Below are 15792 nucleotides of genomic sequence, written 5' to 3'. Positions count from 1 at the left end.
GTAGCAACAATTGTGAGGATGTCGCAGGACCTGGCAGTGTTTTGTTCTGTTGTACAGAGGGTTGCTATGAGTTGGAACCGACTCGGCGACACTTAATAGCAACATACCACAACCATAGTGTTTGCATGATTGTCGCTTTATAGTACATTTTTTAAATAAGGATGTGTAAGTTCTACCTTGTTTCTCTTTTTAACATTGCTTTGGATTGATTTGTGTCTTCTTGTAATTCCATATGAATTTCAGGATTTGCTTTTCCATCTCTTCAAAAATAGCAATTAGAGTTTTGTTTGGGATTGCAGTGAATCAATAGATCACTTTGGGTACTACTGACACCTTAACAGTATTAAGTCTTCCAATCTGTGAACACAGGGTATCTTCCCATTTGAATACACTGAAAAAGAATGGTTGTCTTTCAGTTGATTCTGACTCATGGCGACCCCATGTGTTTCAGAGTAGAACTGCACCTTATAGGGCTTTCTATAGCTGGGACGTCTTGGAAATAGATCTCCAGGTCTGTCTTCTGAGGCAACTTCCAATTATTTGTTGTTGTTGTTGGATGCCGTTGAGTCATTTCCAGCTCAGAGCGACCCTATGTACAACAGAATGAAACACTGCCCAGTCCTGTGCCATCCTCACAATCCTTGCTATGCTTGAGCCCATCGTTGCAGCCACTGTGTCAGTCCATCTCCTTGAGGGTCTTCCTCTTTTTCACTGACCCTGTACTGTACCAAGCACGATATCCTTCTTCTCCAGGGACTGATCCCTCCTGGTAACATGTCCAAAGTTTGTGAGATTTAGTCTCACCATCCTTGCTTCTAAGAAGCATTCTGGTTGTACTTCTTCCGAGACAGATTTGTTCGTTCTTTTTTCAGTGCATGGTACATTCAGTATTCTCCAGCACAATTCAAAGGCATCAGTTCTTCTTCGGTCTTCCTTACTCATTGTCCAGCTTTCACATGCATATGAGGTGATTGAAAACACCATGGCTTGGTTCAGGTGCACCTTAGTCTTCAAGGTGACATCTTTGCTTTTCAACACTTTAAAGAGGTTTTTTGCAGCACATTTGCCCAATGCAGTGTGTCATTTGATTTCTTGACTGCTTCTTCCGTGGGTGTTGATTGTGGATCCAAGTAAAATGAAATCCTGGACAACTTCAGTCTTTTCTGTTTATCATGATGTTGCTTATTGGTCCAGTTGTGCGGATTTCTGTTTTCTTTATGTTGAGGTGCAATCCATACTGAAGGCTGTGGTCTTTGATCTTCATCAGTAAGTGCTTCAAGTTCTCTTCACTTTAAGTAAGCAAGGTTGTGTCATCTGCATAATGCAGGTTGTTAGTGAGTCTTACTCCAATCCTGATGTCCTGTTCTTCTTCATATAGTTCACCTTCTCGGATTATTTGCTCAGCATACAGATTGAATAAGTATGGTGAAAAGATACAACCCCGGCGCACACTTTTCCTGACTTTAAACCATGCAGTATCCCTTTGTTCTGTTCAAATGACTGCCTCTTGATCCATGTACAGATGCCTCATGAGCACAATTAAATGTTCTGGAATTCGCATTCTCTGCAGTGTTATCCGTAATTTGTTATGATCCACACAGTCAAATGCCTCTGCATAGTCAATAAAACATGGGTAAATATCTTTCTGGTATTCTCTGCTTTCGGCCAGGATCCATCTGACATCAGCAGTGATATCGCTGGATCCACGTCCTCTTCTGAATATAGCTTGAATTTCTGGTGGTTCCCTGTCCACATACTGCTGCAGCTGCTTTTGAATGATCTCCAGCAAAATTTTACTCGCATGTAATATTAATGATAGTGTCTCGTAATTTCCACTTTTGGTTGGATCACCTTTCTTGGGAATAGACATAAATATGGATCTCCTCCAGTTGATTGGCCAGGCAGCTGTCTTCCAAATTTCTTGGCATAGACAAGTGAGCACTTCCAACGCTGCATCTGTTTGTTGAAACATCTCAGTTGATATTTTGTCAGGTCCTGTAACCTCGTTTTTCACCAGAGCCTTCAGTGCAGCTTGGACTTCTTCCTTCAGTACCATCAGTTGCTGATCATATGCCACCTCCTGAAATGCTTGATCATCTTTTCTTTTTGGTATAGTGACTCTGTGTATTTCTTCTGTCTTCTTTGGATGCTTCCTGTGTCGTTTAATGTTTTCCCCATAGAATCCTGCACTATTGCAACTCAAGGCTTGGATTCTTTCTTCAGTTGTTTCAGCTTGAGAAATGCCGAGCTTGCTTTTCCTTTCGGTTTTCTAACTCTAGGTATTTGCACATGACATTATAATACTTTACTGTTTCTTATATAGTCTCCCTTTGAAATCTTCTGTTCAGGTCGTTTACGTCATCATTTCTTCTTTTTGCTTTAGCTACTCTACGTTCAAGAGCAAATTTCAGAGTCTCTTCTCACATCCATTTTGGTTTTTCTTTCCAGTCTTTTTAATGACCTCTTGCTTTCATGTATAATGACCTTGATGTCATTCCACAGCTCATCTGGTCTTTGGTCATTAGTGTTCAATGCGTCAAATCTATTCTTGAGATGGTCTCTAAATTCAGGTGGGGTATACTCAAGGTTGTACTTTGGCTGTCGTGGATTTCTTCTGACTTTCTGCAGTTTCAACTTGAACTTCCATATGAGCAACTGATGGTCTGTTCTGCAGTCTGCCCCAGCCTTGTTCTGACTGATGATATTGAGCTTTTCCATTGTCTCTTTTCACAGATGTAGTCGATTTGATTCCTGTGTATTCCATCTGGCGAGGTCCACATGTATAGTTGCCATTTACATTGGTGAAAAAAGGTGTTTGCAATGAAGAAGTCATTGGTCGTGCAAAATTCTGTCATCGGATCTCTGGCATCATTTCTATCACCAAGGCCATATTTTCCAACTGTCAGTCCTTTTTCTTTGCTTCCAACTTTCACATTCCAATCACCAGTAATTATCAATGCATACCGACTGCATATTCAGTCAATGTCAGACTGCAGAAGTTGATAAAAAGCTTCAGTTTCTTCATCTTTGGCCTCAGTGGCTGGTGCGTAAATTTGAATATTAGTCATATTAGCTGGTCTTGTAGGCGTATGGATTTGAATATCTTTTCTTTCTCCTTCTTACCTTATTGCTCAGGCTAGAACTTCCAGTACAGTATTGAATAGCAGTGGTGAAAGTGGACATACTGGCCTGGCCTGTTCTTAGGGGGGATGATTTCAGTCTTTCTCCATCAAGTATGATGTTAACTGCGGGTTTTCATAAATGCCTTTTAGTGTATTGACGAATTTCCCTTCTATGTCTAGTTTATTGAGTGTTTTTATGATGAAAGTGTCTTGGATTTTGTCACATGCCTTTTCTGTGTTGATTGAGATAATAATGTGGTTCTTTTTCTCTGTTTCATTAACATGGTATATTACATTGTTTAATTTTCTTATATTGAACCATTCCTGGGATAAATCCCACTTCGTCATGTTGTATAATCCTTTTAATATGTGATTGGACTCAGTTTACTAATATTTTGTTGAGGATTTTTACATCTAGATTCATAAGGGATATTGGTCTGTACTTTTCTTTTCTTGTAGTGTCTTTATTTGGCTGTGGTATCACGGTATTGCTGGCCTTACAGAAAGAGTAAGTAATAAGTAAGTGTTCCCTTACAATCATTGCTGTGTTTGAACCCATTAACTTGAACCTTAAAACAGCAACAACAATAAAAATGTATTTATTGCTACTGCCTGGTTTCTCTGGCCTCCAGCTGCCCAAATCTTCAGCTTTAGGCAGACTTATAGTTTGCCTAGAATGTGGTGTCTAACTTTGATTCCACTGATTTTAGGCCTCCTGAATGGCCTAGAACCCACCTAGCTCCTGATCTCCCCTCCCTCAGGTTAGGTCTTGGAGACTGGAAAGTTGGCCCCTTCAGACTAGAGTTCTGCCCTGTCTGCCATCTGCCTGCCAGACAGAGGGTCTCTCACTGCCATACTGTGCCACTGCCCTCAGACTAGGGCACGACCTTAGGAGCGGGTCTGCCACATGGGATGCTGGGCAGACCTTGCAGAATTTCCTCCACCTCCCCTCCAAGAGAGCAGTAGAAATTCACGAGGAGTTGGGATCCTTTGGTGCTGTTGAAGTCACGTTGTTTGTTCCAAGTTTATAAACAGCAGAAGTCATTCCTTAGTTTTGAAAGCTGAAGTTCCAGCGGATGTCACTTAAGTAGTTTGCCATATGAAACCGCTGGAGATCATTTCTGTAAACACCATTGACACACTCGCCTTTTGCACGTCTTGGGTAATGAGAAATGGCTTCCATGGCTACTACCAGCTTTTTGTATCTCTGGAATTTTCCTTGAGACAACGCTTCTCTGGAAGGAGTTAGAAATGAATCAACCTTCAGAGAAGGAGGGCTGGCCAAGGCTGGGCCTGGAGATCCAGTTCCCTCTGCACCTGCCTGCCTCAGGACCCCGAGACTGAAGCCTGGCCTTGGGGGCTGGGAGAGCGGTGAGCTTCGTGAGGAGAACAGGCCTGATGGTGATGCGGGGGAAGGAAGGGGTCTAAATAGGTGTGCGCTTCTCCAGTAGTCTGGCCTTGGGGGCTGGGAGAGCGGTGAGCTTCGTGAGGAGAACAGGCCTGATGGTGATGCGGGGGAAGGAAGGGGTCTAAACAGGTGTGCGCTTCTCCAGTAGTCTGGCCTTGGGGGCTGAGGGAGCAGTGAGCTTCACGAGGGGAACAGGCCTGATGGTGATGCGGGGGAGGGAAGGGGTCTAAACAAGTGTGTTCTTCTCCAGTAGCCTGGCCTTTTCAGATTAGTTGTGATGTGCCCTCACCTGCCCCCCTATCCTGTCGTTGCCACCTCAGGCCTCCCAGCCTTCAGCGGCAACCTGAGCATGAGAAAAGGGCAGTGCCGAGGTTCTCCAACCAGCCCTCCCTGCCCAGTGACCCACTCCTGTCCTCCAGCACAGCCATCCCCCCCCACCCACTCCTTTTGTCTACCCTCTCTTTCCAGGCTTCTGGCGGGGCATGATCCACAGTCTCCAGCGTGGGTGTGAGAGCTGGCATTGGTCTCTTCCCCTCCCCCTAGGAGAGGGAGGCCACAACGGGGGCACCCCGGAGCCCAGGTCCATCCCCCCTTTCCCCAGTGTGTCCCATCTGCTGCCTGCGAGCCTCTTTGCAGGCTTTGATCCCAGGCTCCAGCCAAGGTGGGGGAGTGGCTGATACGGCCCCTCTTTCCTGGATCCTTCCCAGGCACCTCACAGCCTCTGCCCTCACCTTGGTCTTTGGCACCCACTCTCCACCTAGCCCCGGCCATCCCTGGGCTACGGGGGCCAGCTCCCAGTCTCACCAGGAAGGCTGAGATACTGCACACCCTCAGACCCATGAGCTGGGGAGGGCATGAAAGAGGCTGCTCTCAGGGCCTGTGTCCCAGTTATGGGATGGCTCTGTCCTGGCCCAGGCCCCTCCAGGGAGTGTCCCTCTCTGTCTCTGGTGTCTGGGTGTCCATCTCTGTGATGAGTTTCACTGGTAACCTGCACTCTACTTCGGAGAGGGCTGAGGGTGCACGCATGCCTCCCCAGCCCCCCAATCTTTCTCTGCACACGCCAGACAGCATGCTCCAGCCCCAGGGGTGGGGAGGCACTGGGGTGGCATCTGCCTTCAGTGATAAGCTCAGCATAGGCCAGAGGCTGGGATGGGCAAGCAGGGCCTGCCTGGACCACTGAAGCCAGCTGAGGAGTGGGGGCATGGACGGGCTGGTGGGCAGACTAGGACAGGGCATCCGTGATAAAATGTTCCTTCAGTTACAGGCTCTAGAGCAGCCAGGTGCTTAGATGTGGATCCCCCCGGGGTCTTGTGAAAATGGGGATTTTTGTCTTGGGTGGGGCTTGAGATTTTCTGTATCTCACAAACTCCCAGTTTATGCTGAAAATAAGAACTGTAGAAATAGAATGTGAATTAAACCTAGAGAATGCTGTGAGAGAAATTAATAAAAGGAAGTACAGTACTTGAAGAAGAGCGCCTGGTATACAGATCTTGCAAGAGAGAAGACAAGAGAGAAAGCATTTACAGTGAGACCAAGAAATAAAAGAGGAGGAGTCAGCTGGATGGGGAAGTGGGGAAGAAGGAAACGGGAACAGACGTGGGAGACTGCTCCTTAGAGAAAACGTAATGATTTCCTGATCATTGGTTGGTCGATTATTGTAAGGTTGAAAGAGAGTATGTTCAGGAATTCTCCCAGATTCTGGAAAGCTTGGGGACTGGTGGTGTCATGGAGAGAATGAAGGAAAAAAACTAAAAAACTCAAGGGGAAGAAAGACATGTTAGTTGCAAAATCGACAGGAAAAGTACTGATCACATATTAAACAAAAAACCAAAAAACAAAACCCAAACCTATTGCCGTTAAGTTGATTCCAACTCATAGCTACCCTACAGGACAGAGTAGAGCTGCCCCATAGGGTTTCCAAAGCTGTAATCTTTATGGAAGCCCACTGCCACATCTTTCTTCGCGGAGCTGCTGGTGGGTTTGAATCGGGCCTTTCAGTTGGCAGCCAAGCGCTTAACCACTGTGCCACCAGGGCTCTTTGATCACATATTACCGTGCTATAAATGAGATGAAAGCTTTTTTAAAAAGCACAACAGAAGAGTTTCAGCTGCACGTAATTAAAAATCCAGTGATGCATGATGAGTTCATGGACTGAACTTGACAAATATATTCTCCCTGAAAATTCACCCATGTTGATACCAAATAATAGTGTGTGGTTGTTCTAACCTCATAGGTGAACCCTCAACCTAAGCTTCAAAGCTCTGACGCCCTGGAGGAAGCCAAGTTCACGTTTTCCAGCCTGGGCTGGCCTGGATGCCTGTCATGCTCTGGCTTGAGGAAGCCCCTCCCTCTGTGGCATTGTTGCCAGAGGAAGAGGCCTGTGGAGCTGCATGAAGAATGCAAATGTATGCTCTGGAAGGCTGGAGCACGATCTGCCTTAAATGCAGATGTCCTCAGAGTGGAGCATGGCCTTGAGCCTGGGGGGAAGCCCTGCCCAGGAAAGAGCTGAAAGCCAGGAAATCATAACTCCTTACTCAACACTATCTCCTTCTTCATTTCAGGTCCCACGTGTGGTGCAGGGAGAGATAGTCCAGTCTAGGCAGCTGGGGACCAAGGGCGACCATCTTGCACATCTGTGCAATCACAAGTAAGGATTAAAGTTGCTCTGACTGGCTGTGTGAACCAAACATCATTCATCTGCCTCCAAACTGCCTAGCGGCCCTGCTTCCACTGCCATCCCTCTTCCCGAAGTCGCTTCTTGGGCTTAGAGAGCACATTCACTTAGACTTCCAGAAGCTGGAGCCAGAAAATGGTGCGTTGGGGTATTGTTACTATAAGCGGTGAGGCTAGATGTGAATTGTTGGGGAACCGTGTGTTCCGGACCCTGAGGTTCCTCAGTGAGGTAAAAATGTGACAGAGGAGGCCAAGGGACTGAGCCCTAAGAGGCTTCCTGAGGCCCTGCTCCACGTCACTGGGCCCTCTACATATATGTGGATTTTCAAGCCTTGGATGCCTGGGGACACCTTTCCTTATGTGACTCTCAGGGCTAGTATCATGGAGTGTTAACATCCCTGTCCTGGGCGCGTGGTTCTCTGTGTTGAATGACAGAACCTCTTGACCAGAGTCAGAAGATGGAGCAGCTCTGGCTGAGGAGACCGCGCCCCAGGTCCTCCAGAGCCATCCTTGTCCCATCCCTGCAGTTTTCTTGGCTTCCCCCATGTCTTAGTCATCTACTGCTGCTGTAACAGAAATACCACAAGTGGATGGCTTCAACAAAGAGAAATTTATTTTCTCACGGTCTAGTAGCCTAGAAGTCCAAATTCAGGGCGTCAGCTCCAGGGGAAGGCTTTCTGTTTTTGTCGGCTCTGGAGGAAGGTCCTTCTCAACAATCTTCCCCTGGTCAAGGAGCTACTCAGTTCAGGGATCCCAGGTCCAGAGGACATGCTCTACTCCTGGTGCTGCTTTTTTGGTGGTATGAGGATGAGGTTCCCTACTCTCTGCTTGCTTCCCTTTCCTTTTATCTCTTGTAAGATAAAAGGTGGTGCAGGCCACACCCCAGGGAAACTCCTTTTACATTGGATCAGGGTTGTGACCCTAGGAATGGTATTACATCCCACCCTAATCATCTTTAACATAATCTAATCTTGCCTCATTAACCACAGGCAGAGATTAGAATTTACAACACATGGGAAAATTACAATCACGAAATGAAGGACAACCACACAATACTGGGAACCATGGCCTAACCAAGCTGACATATTTTGGGGGGTCACAATTCAATCCATGGCACCCCAGGCACTGGAGCCTTTTCTGTAGTTTTAAAACTACAGCTCCATCTCTCACACTGTGTGATGTGGTAGAAAATGGAGGAGAGTTAGTAACGGAAGGCCCTGACTGTTAATGGGGTCTTTTGTGAGGTTTGGTCCTCTCCTGAATTCATCAGTGAAATGAGGCAGGGGACAGTGAGTCCAGCTGGATCATGTGTGGGTTCTCCACATCCATCCTTTTGGAGGGATGGTGTTTCCTTGAGGCTTTCAGGTGTGTGAGAAGCTTGTTTCCCAGTCTGAGTCTTTGTCCTCCCACCCATCTCTGCCTAGAGCTGGTAGTGAGTCCTATAATTTTCAGCTGCTCCCCACAGTCTTGAATGGGAATCTAAAATAAAAGTGTTATTTTTTGCTAGACAAGCTCAACATATGAGATGGGGTACTTAACTTCTTGGGCTCACAGTTTCCATTGGAAGAAAGTTTCTAGATCAGTTTTGTGTTTCTACTGAGAATTTTTCAATTTAATGGATATAAACTTCTCAAACACAAAGGGATGCCTATTTTAACCGATGTAAGAGTGAAAATTCAAACGTAAAACACATTATTTCTCCTACTTTGTTACACAAAAGGTAGCTTGGAATTTACACTTGCTTTTTAATGAACAATTTTCCTGGAGTTTTTATAATAATACAGAAAGCTTAAATCTAAATTCTTAGAAAACTCCATAATACTGCATATAGTTGATCTTTTGTTGTTTTGACCATATCGCCATGAATGGACGCTTGGATTGTGCCCAGTATTTTGCTCTTTCAAAGTTTAGTAAATATAAATGTAAATTTCTAAGATCCAGGTGTCAGAAGTTTAGACATATAAACCCTTCTGAACTAAGGCAAATTAAATCCAAATGAAGGGGTTTTCACATGACTTTGTAAAATTATTATATGAAAATTACATTTCTTTCATGTTTTAAGTGGTTGCATTAAGCTTTTCTTGTCAACTGTATCCTCAACTCCCATGTGTCTGTCAGTTCATCATACTGTGGTGACTTCCATTTTGCTGTGATGTTGGAAGCTATGCCACTGGTATTCAAATACCAGCAGGGTCACCTATGGTGGACAGATTTCAGCTGAACTTCCAGACTAAGACACACACTAGGAAGAAGGACCCGATGGTGTACTTCTGAAAAAATTAGCCAGTGAAAACCTTATGAATAGCAGCAGAAGATTGTCTGATACAGTGCAAGAGGATGAGACCCTCAGGTTGGAAGGCACTCAAAGGACGACTAGGGAAGAGCTGTCTCCTCAAAGTATAGTCAAGCTTGATGACATGGATGGAGTCAAGCTTTTAGGACCTTCATTTGCTGATGTGGCATGACTCAAAATGAGAAGAAACAGCTGCAGACATGCATTAATAATAGAAATGTGGAATGTACAAAGTATGAATCTAGGAAAATTGGAAGTCGTCAGAAGTGAAATGGAACTCATAAACATCGATATCCTAGGCATTAGTGAGCTGAAGTGGACTGGTATTGGCCATTGTGAATAGGACAGTCATATGGTCTACTATGCTGGGAATGACAAATGGAAGAGGAATAGCATTGTATTCATTGTCAAAAAAGACCTATCCAGATCTATCCTGAAGTACAGTGCTGCCAGTGATAGGATAATATCCATACACCTACAAGGAAGACCAGTTAATACGACTATTATTTAAATTTACTCAGCAACCACTAAGGCCAAAGGTGAAGCAATTAAAGATTTTTTTTAACCAGCCTCTGCAGTCTGAAATTGATCAAACGTGCAATCAAGATGCATTGATAATTACTGGTGATTGGAAAGTGAAAGTTTGAAACAAAGAAGAACTGGTAGTAGAAAAATATGGCCTTGATCATAGAAACGACTCAGGAGATTGCAGGACAGAATTTTGCAAGACCAACGACTTCTTCATTACAAATACCTTTTTCACCAATATAAATGGTGACTATACACGTGGACCCCACCAGCTGGAATACACAGGAGTCTAATCGACTACATCTGTGGAAAGAGACAATGGAAAAGCTCGATATTATCAATCAGAACAAGTCTGCAGAACAGACCATCCGTTGCTCATATGCAAGTAGAAACGGAAGAAAGAAGAAATCCACAACAGCCAAAGTACAACCTTGAATATATCCCACCTGAATTTAGAGACCATCTCAAAAATAGATTTGATGCATTGAACACTAATGACCAAAGACCAGACAAGTTGTGGAATGACGTCAAGGCCATCATACATGAAGAAAGCAAGAGGTCATTAAAAAGATAGGAAAGAAAGAAAAGACCAAAATGGGTGTCAGAAGAGACTCTGAAATTTGCTGTTGAACGTAGAGTTGCTAAAGCAAAAAGAAGAAATGATGAAGTAAAAGAGCTGAACAGAAGATTTCAAAGGGCAACTGTATAAGACAAAGTAAAGTATTATAATGAAATGTACAAAGACCTAGAACTAGAAAATCAAAAAGAAAAACATACTTGGCATTTCTCAAGCTGAAACAACTGAAGAAAGAATTCAAACCTCAAGTTGCAGTGTTGAAGGACTTTATGGGGAAAATATTAAACGACACAGGAAGCATCAAAAGAAGATGGAAGAAATACAGAGTCACGATACCAAAAAGACATGGTCGACATTCAACCATTTCGGGAGGTAGCATCTGATCAGGAACCGATGGAACTGAAGGAAGAAGTTCAAGCTGCACTGAAGGCATTAGTGAAAAACAAGGCTCCAGGAATTGAGGGAATACCAACTGAAATGTTTCAACAAACACATGCAGTGCTGGAGGCGCTCGCTTATCTATGCCAAGAAATTTGGAAGACAGCTACCTGTCCAGCCAACTGGAAGAGATCCATATTTGTATCCATTCCTAAGAAAGGTGATCCCACCAAATGCAGAAATTATGGAACAATATCATTCATATCGCAAGTAAAATTTTGCTGAAGATCATCCAAAGCAGTTGCAGTGTACATTGACAAGGAACTGCCAGAAATTCAAGCGGTATTCTGAAGAGGACGTAGAAGGAGGGATATCATTGCTAATGTTGGGTGGATCGTGGCAGAAAGCAGAGAATACCAGACAGTTGTTTCTCTGTGTTTTTTGACTATGCAAAGGCGTTCAACTGCGTGGATCATAACAAATTATGGATAACATTGTGAAGAATGGAAATTCCAGAACACTTAATTGTGTTCACGAGGAACCCGTATACAGACCATGAGGCAGTTGTTAGAACACAACAAAGGGATGCTGCATGGTTTAAAGTCAAACCCCAGTTCTTGCTCGGTGTGACTTGTATTGTCCAATAAACAAGAGACTGAGGTGGGAGAACAGGAAAGCCACCTTTATTTCATTGTACAAGGAAACGAGTAAGTCGGAGCTGCTGCCGCCAAGACTTCTTGTCAAGGGCGGGCAGGCAGGTTACTTTTAAAGGGGTTTACAAGTAGGGAGTTCATACAAGTTACATCAGCAACAGTCTTAATCCTAGTACGCAGGCGCAGTGGGGTGTGCATGTAACCTCCAAGCAAAAGCAGGATTCACATGCAAAACTGAGGGGTGGAGGGGAGAAGCCCAGCAAAGAAAACAGGGTTTTTCAATACAACACTGTGGGGGAGGAAGCCAGGCAAAGAAGACCTTATTTTTAATACATCGCTGTGGGAGCTGTGTCTCACTCCTTCCATTTCTTTTTGTACATTGGTCATTCAAGACCAGTGTCTATTTTTAACTATAGCCTAGCTCAGAATTGTTTGGCATATTTTTGGGGAGGGGCAGATATGGGACCTAGGCCTTTCATTGTGGCTACTGACCCCTTGTTGGTTCATAACTATTTACTAAACATTAAAAGAAAAAAAGTAGCTTTTATGCCCTGTTTTGTGAATGTCTCCCTAAAAGATTCTCTCCGCCCCTGCCCCAGATTGTCTTAGGTATTGTCTTTATACCGCAGGGACCAGTTGATTTGTCTTTATGAGCCTTTATGAGTCCAGCTCCAGCTGGGTCACATTCTTTATGCTCAAGGGCAGGGAATAATGCTTCCAATATTATCTCCTAAATCATTCTTTTCTTTTGATTGGAGATTGGAGATATTAATGCCTGGACTTAGTCGAGCCCTTAGATGGCAGCCGTGGTAGACTCTTCAAACTCACAGTGATGGTTTTCCTCCGGATACCATCTGGTTCTTCACCAGGATCTTAAGAGCAACATTCCCATCAATCACATTGTCGGAGTGAGCAGATTCAATGTACACCAACATTTTAGCACGAGGCCTTCTTCTGCCTTTTAGGTGTGTAAGACAATAGAAAGGTCAGGAAAGATGTGTGTCAGGGTTGTATCCTTTCCCCATATTTATTCAATCTGTATGCTGAACAAATAATCCAAGAAGCTGGACTCTGAAGAAGAACAGGGCATCAGGATTGGAGGAAGACTCATTAACAACCTGCGATATGCACATGACACAACTTTGCTTGCTGAAAGTGAAGAGGACTTGAAGCACTTACTGAGATCAAAGACCACAGCCTTCAGTATGGGTTACACCTCAACACAAAACAAAAATCCTCACAACTGGACCAGTAAGCAACATCATGATAAACAGAGAAGACATTAAAGTTGTCAAGGATTTCATTTCATTTGGATCCACAATCAACACCCATGGAAGCAGCAATCAAGAAATCAAAAGATGCATTGCATTGGGCAAATCTGCCGCAAAAGACCTCTTTAAAGCGTTGAAAAGCAAAAATGTCACATTGAAGACTAAGGTGCACCTGACCCAAGCCATGGTGTTTTCAGTTGCCTCATATGCATGTGAAAGCTGGACGATGAATAAGGAAGATCGAAGAAGAATTAACACCTTTGAATTGTGGTGTTGGTGAAGAATATTGAATATACCATGGACTGCCAGAAGAACGAACAAATCTGTCTTGGAAGAAGTACAACCAGAATGCTCCTTAGAAGCAAGGATGGTGAGACTATGTCTCACATACTTTGGACATGTTATCAGGAGGATCAGTCCCTAGAGAAGGACAGCATGCTTAGTAAAGTAGAGGGTCAGCGAAAAAGAGGAAGACCCTCATCAAAATGGATTGACACAGTGGCTGCAGCAATGGGCTCAAGCATAATGATTGTGAGGATGGTGCAGGACCAGACAGTGTTTTGTTCCCTTGTACATAGAGTCGCTGTGAGTTGGAACCGACTCAATGGCACCTAACAACAACAACAACAATAGAAGATAAATTTTATGCCTAATACTATCAGGATGTAGACTAAGAACATTACTGTCCCTTGCAGTAGTGATCTAGCCCAAGTACTTATTCCTGATGGTAACCAACCAAATAAATCTGGTGTCCGTGAGGGTGTTACAGTGTGTAACCAAGTAGCTTACTGTCTAATTCTGTGTATATCCTGTTCTACTTCTCCTGTGTTGTTCATCCAAATGCAACAAGAGGTATTTGCTACAGCACATACTACACTTTCTTGGGCTAATAAAAAAATCTAAGGCTACTTTGTTAATGTCATGTCACCTTGGCTGATGAGGCCAGAGATTACTGTTGTGTTTTTATCCCTCTAGCAACTTCGTCTGCTATTTGTCCCATAGCGATTGACTAATTTGTTTAAAGATTTCTCCAATTCAGCTATACCATAACTAGGAATTAAAGCTACCAACCATTCCCTGAGTGTTGGACCAATTGGGTTTCTTTTTGACTCTCATTTTATAATGCGTAACACTTTAGCATTATCTTTTCAATATTTACTAGCCTCATTACTGTGAATATCTAAAGGTAATCTTAAAATTCTCAAAGTGTGTTGCTCATGCATTCACCAGGAATCTAAACAAGAGATTGCCCATGTAGACTCACTGTTAGTTGGAAAGGGATCATTTAAAACTAGTCTAGTTGGATCTACCACACAGAAACATCCATAAGGAGCACACACAGTTTGTCTAGAGGAAGCACGAGGTATAGAAAAATTCACATGTGACAACCAGATTTTCATTAGAGAATACATGATTAACAAGATAATATAGGATAGACTTTTCCTGTTGGAGGTCTTCAGTTAATCTGTTTAAAACATACCAAGTGTTCTTCTCAAGGGCAAGCTGCCCTTGCTTTACCTATTAACAGTCATGGGTCACTTTCTCGGAAGCTGAAGTGTAACAAAACTGTTTTTACAAGAGAAGAACTGCTAATTCAAGAGTTACAATATCTAAACCTATTAGTCAAATAATATAGGAGAAATGAAAATGATTTCTTATATCCAGCAAGTAGGACCTTAAAACATCAACAGTATTCCCACATAAAATCCATAGTATTCCTTTACTCAGTCTTATGTAATTAATTTCTGTTCCACGTGATTCTGGATCAGCCACAGTCTGTGAACTCATCAGCTTCTACAGAAGAGTTTTTGGAAATCTTGATTCAGTCTAGTTACAGTTCTTGTCATAAGTCTGATATAGTCCATCTTTTTCTTGAGATATTTTGGTCAAATGTTTTCAGCAAATCAACAAAGTAAAAACTTCTCTGTAGATGACAAGTCTTAATATGGCATGCTTAATTTATAAACATAATACTCTTAATTATTAAAAAAAAAATCAGAACCAAATAAAGTCAGTTTAAAAAAAACTTCAGACAAAAATAGTTTTAAATATAATGAGTAACCTTATTTTTAAAGAGCTCCAGATATAATACACTATATACTAATTTTGAGACATAATACCATATAGTCAGGATATGCCAAGATTATCAAGTTTCTAAATACCTGAATAGTAATAAAAAGACTTCATAGGTAAACGATGTGAATGCCCCAGACAAACCATTGTCTTTGATGCTAAATTCAAAAAAATAAAGTTGTGGCCAAGTTAGCAATAAATAAATAATAATAAAATTATGGCATAATATGCGTTTGCTGTCTAATAGTAGGCAAAAACATAAGAGGAAATACTAACATAAATTTGACCCAAAGAGAATCGGGTGTTTCTCTTGATTTTGACTACACATTCCATGTCATTTATTAAAACTTTTTGGCACTTTTCCTTTATAAAAATTTTCTGTGGCTTTCCATAAAGCTTCATAGTTGTCAGGAGTTTATTATAGGTCACTGTGAAACAATACTTAAATTATTTAACCAAAGATCTTAAAGTAAAAATCTTTGCTTTTTTTCCCTAAAAGCCATGCGGCTTGGTTTTTGACTTAGGAATCTTATTCTAATGAGAGGCCAAACCTCTGCCTTCAAGGCAGAAAACACAAAGAATAAATTACCCCTTCAACTCAGAAATCAAAGAATATTCTGTTATTTTAACAGCGAGAAACCCAGTTCTTTGTTTTATATGCTATTCAACTTTAAAACTGTTAAAAGTCTCATAAACCATTAAACTTTAGTGAGACAGATAAATTTTTTTTTTTTTATTGTACTTCAGGTGAAGGCTTACAGAACAAATAGTTTCTCATGAAACAGTAGTACACATGTTGTTTTATGACATTGGTTA

General features: G+C 42.6%; 1 protein-coding gene across 1 annotated transcript in view; it reads left to right on the top strand.

Moving 5' to 3' along the window:
- LOC101354087 (zinc finger protein 709-like) overlaps positions 1-15792 on the top strand; it is a 57750-nt gene that overhangs the window by 9851 nt on the left and 32107 nt on the right. The window contains exon 2 of the mRNA XM_023733344.1: positions 7092-7342. Coding sequence (XP_023589112.1) covers positions 7340-7342 — 3 coding nt within the window. The 5' untranslated portion in view covers positions 7092-7339. The remainder of the gene's footprint in view (positions 1-7091; positions 7343-15792) is intronic.

Source organism: Trichechus manatus, unplaced genomic scaffold, assembly GCF_000243295.1.
Source record: "Trichechus manatus latirostris isolate Lorelei unplaced genomic scaffold, TriManLat1.0 scaffold00057, whole genome shotgun sequence".
Classification (NCBI taxonomy): Eukaryota; Metazoa; Chordata; class Mammalia; order Sirenia; family Trichechidae; genus Trichechus; species Trichechus manatus.
The sequence above is the reverse complement of the archived record's forward strand: the minus strand, read 5'-3'. Positions and strand labels throughout refer to the sequence as shown.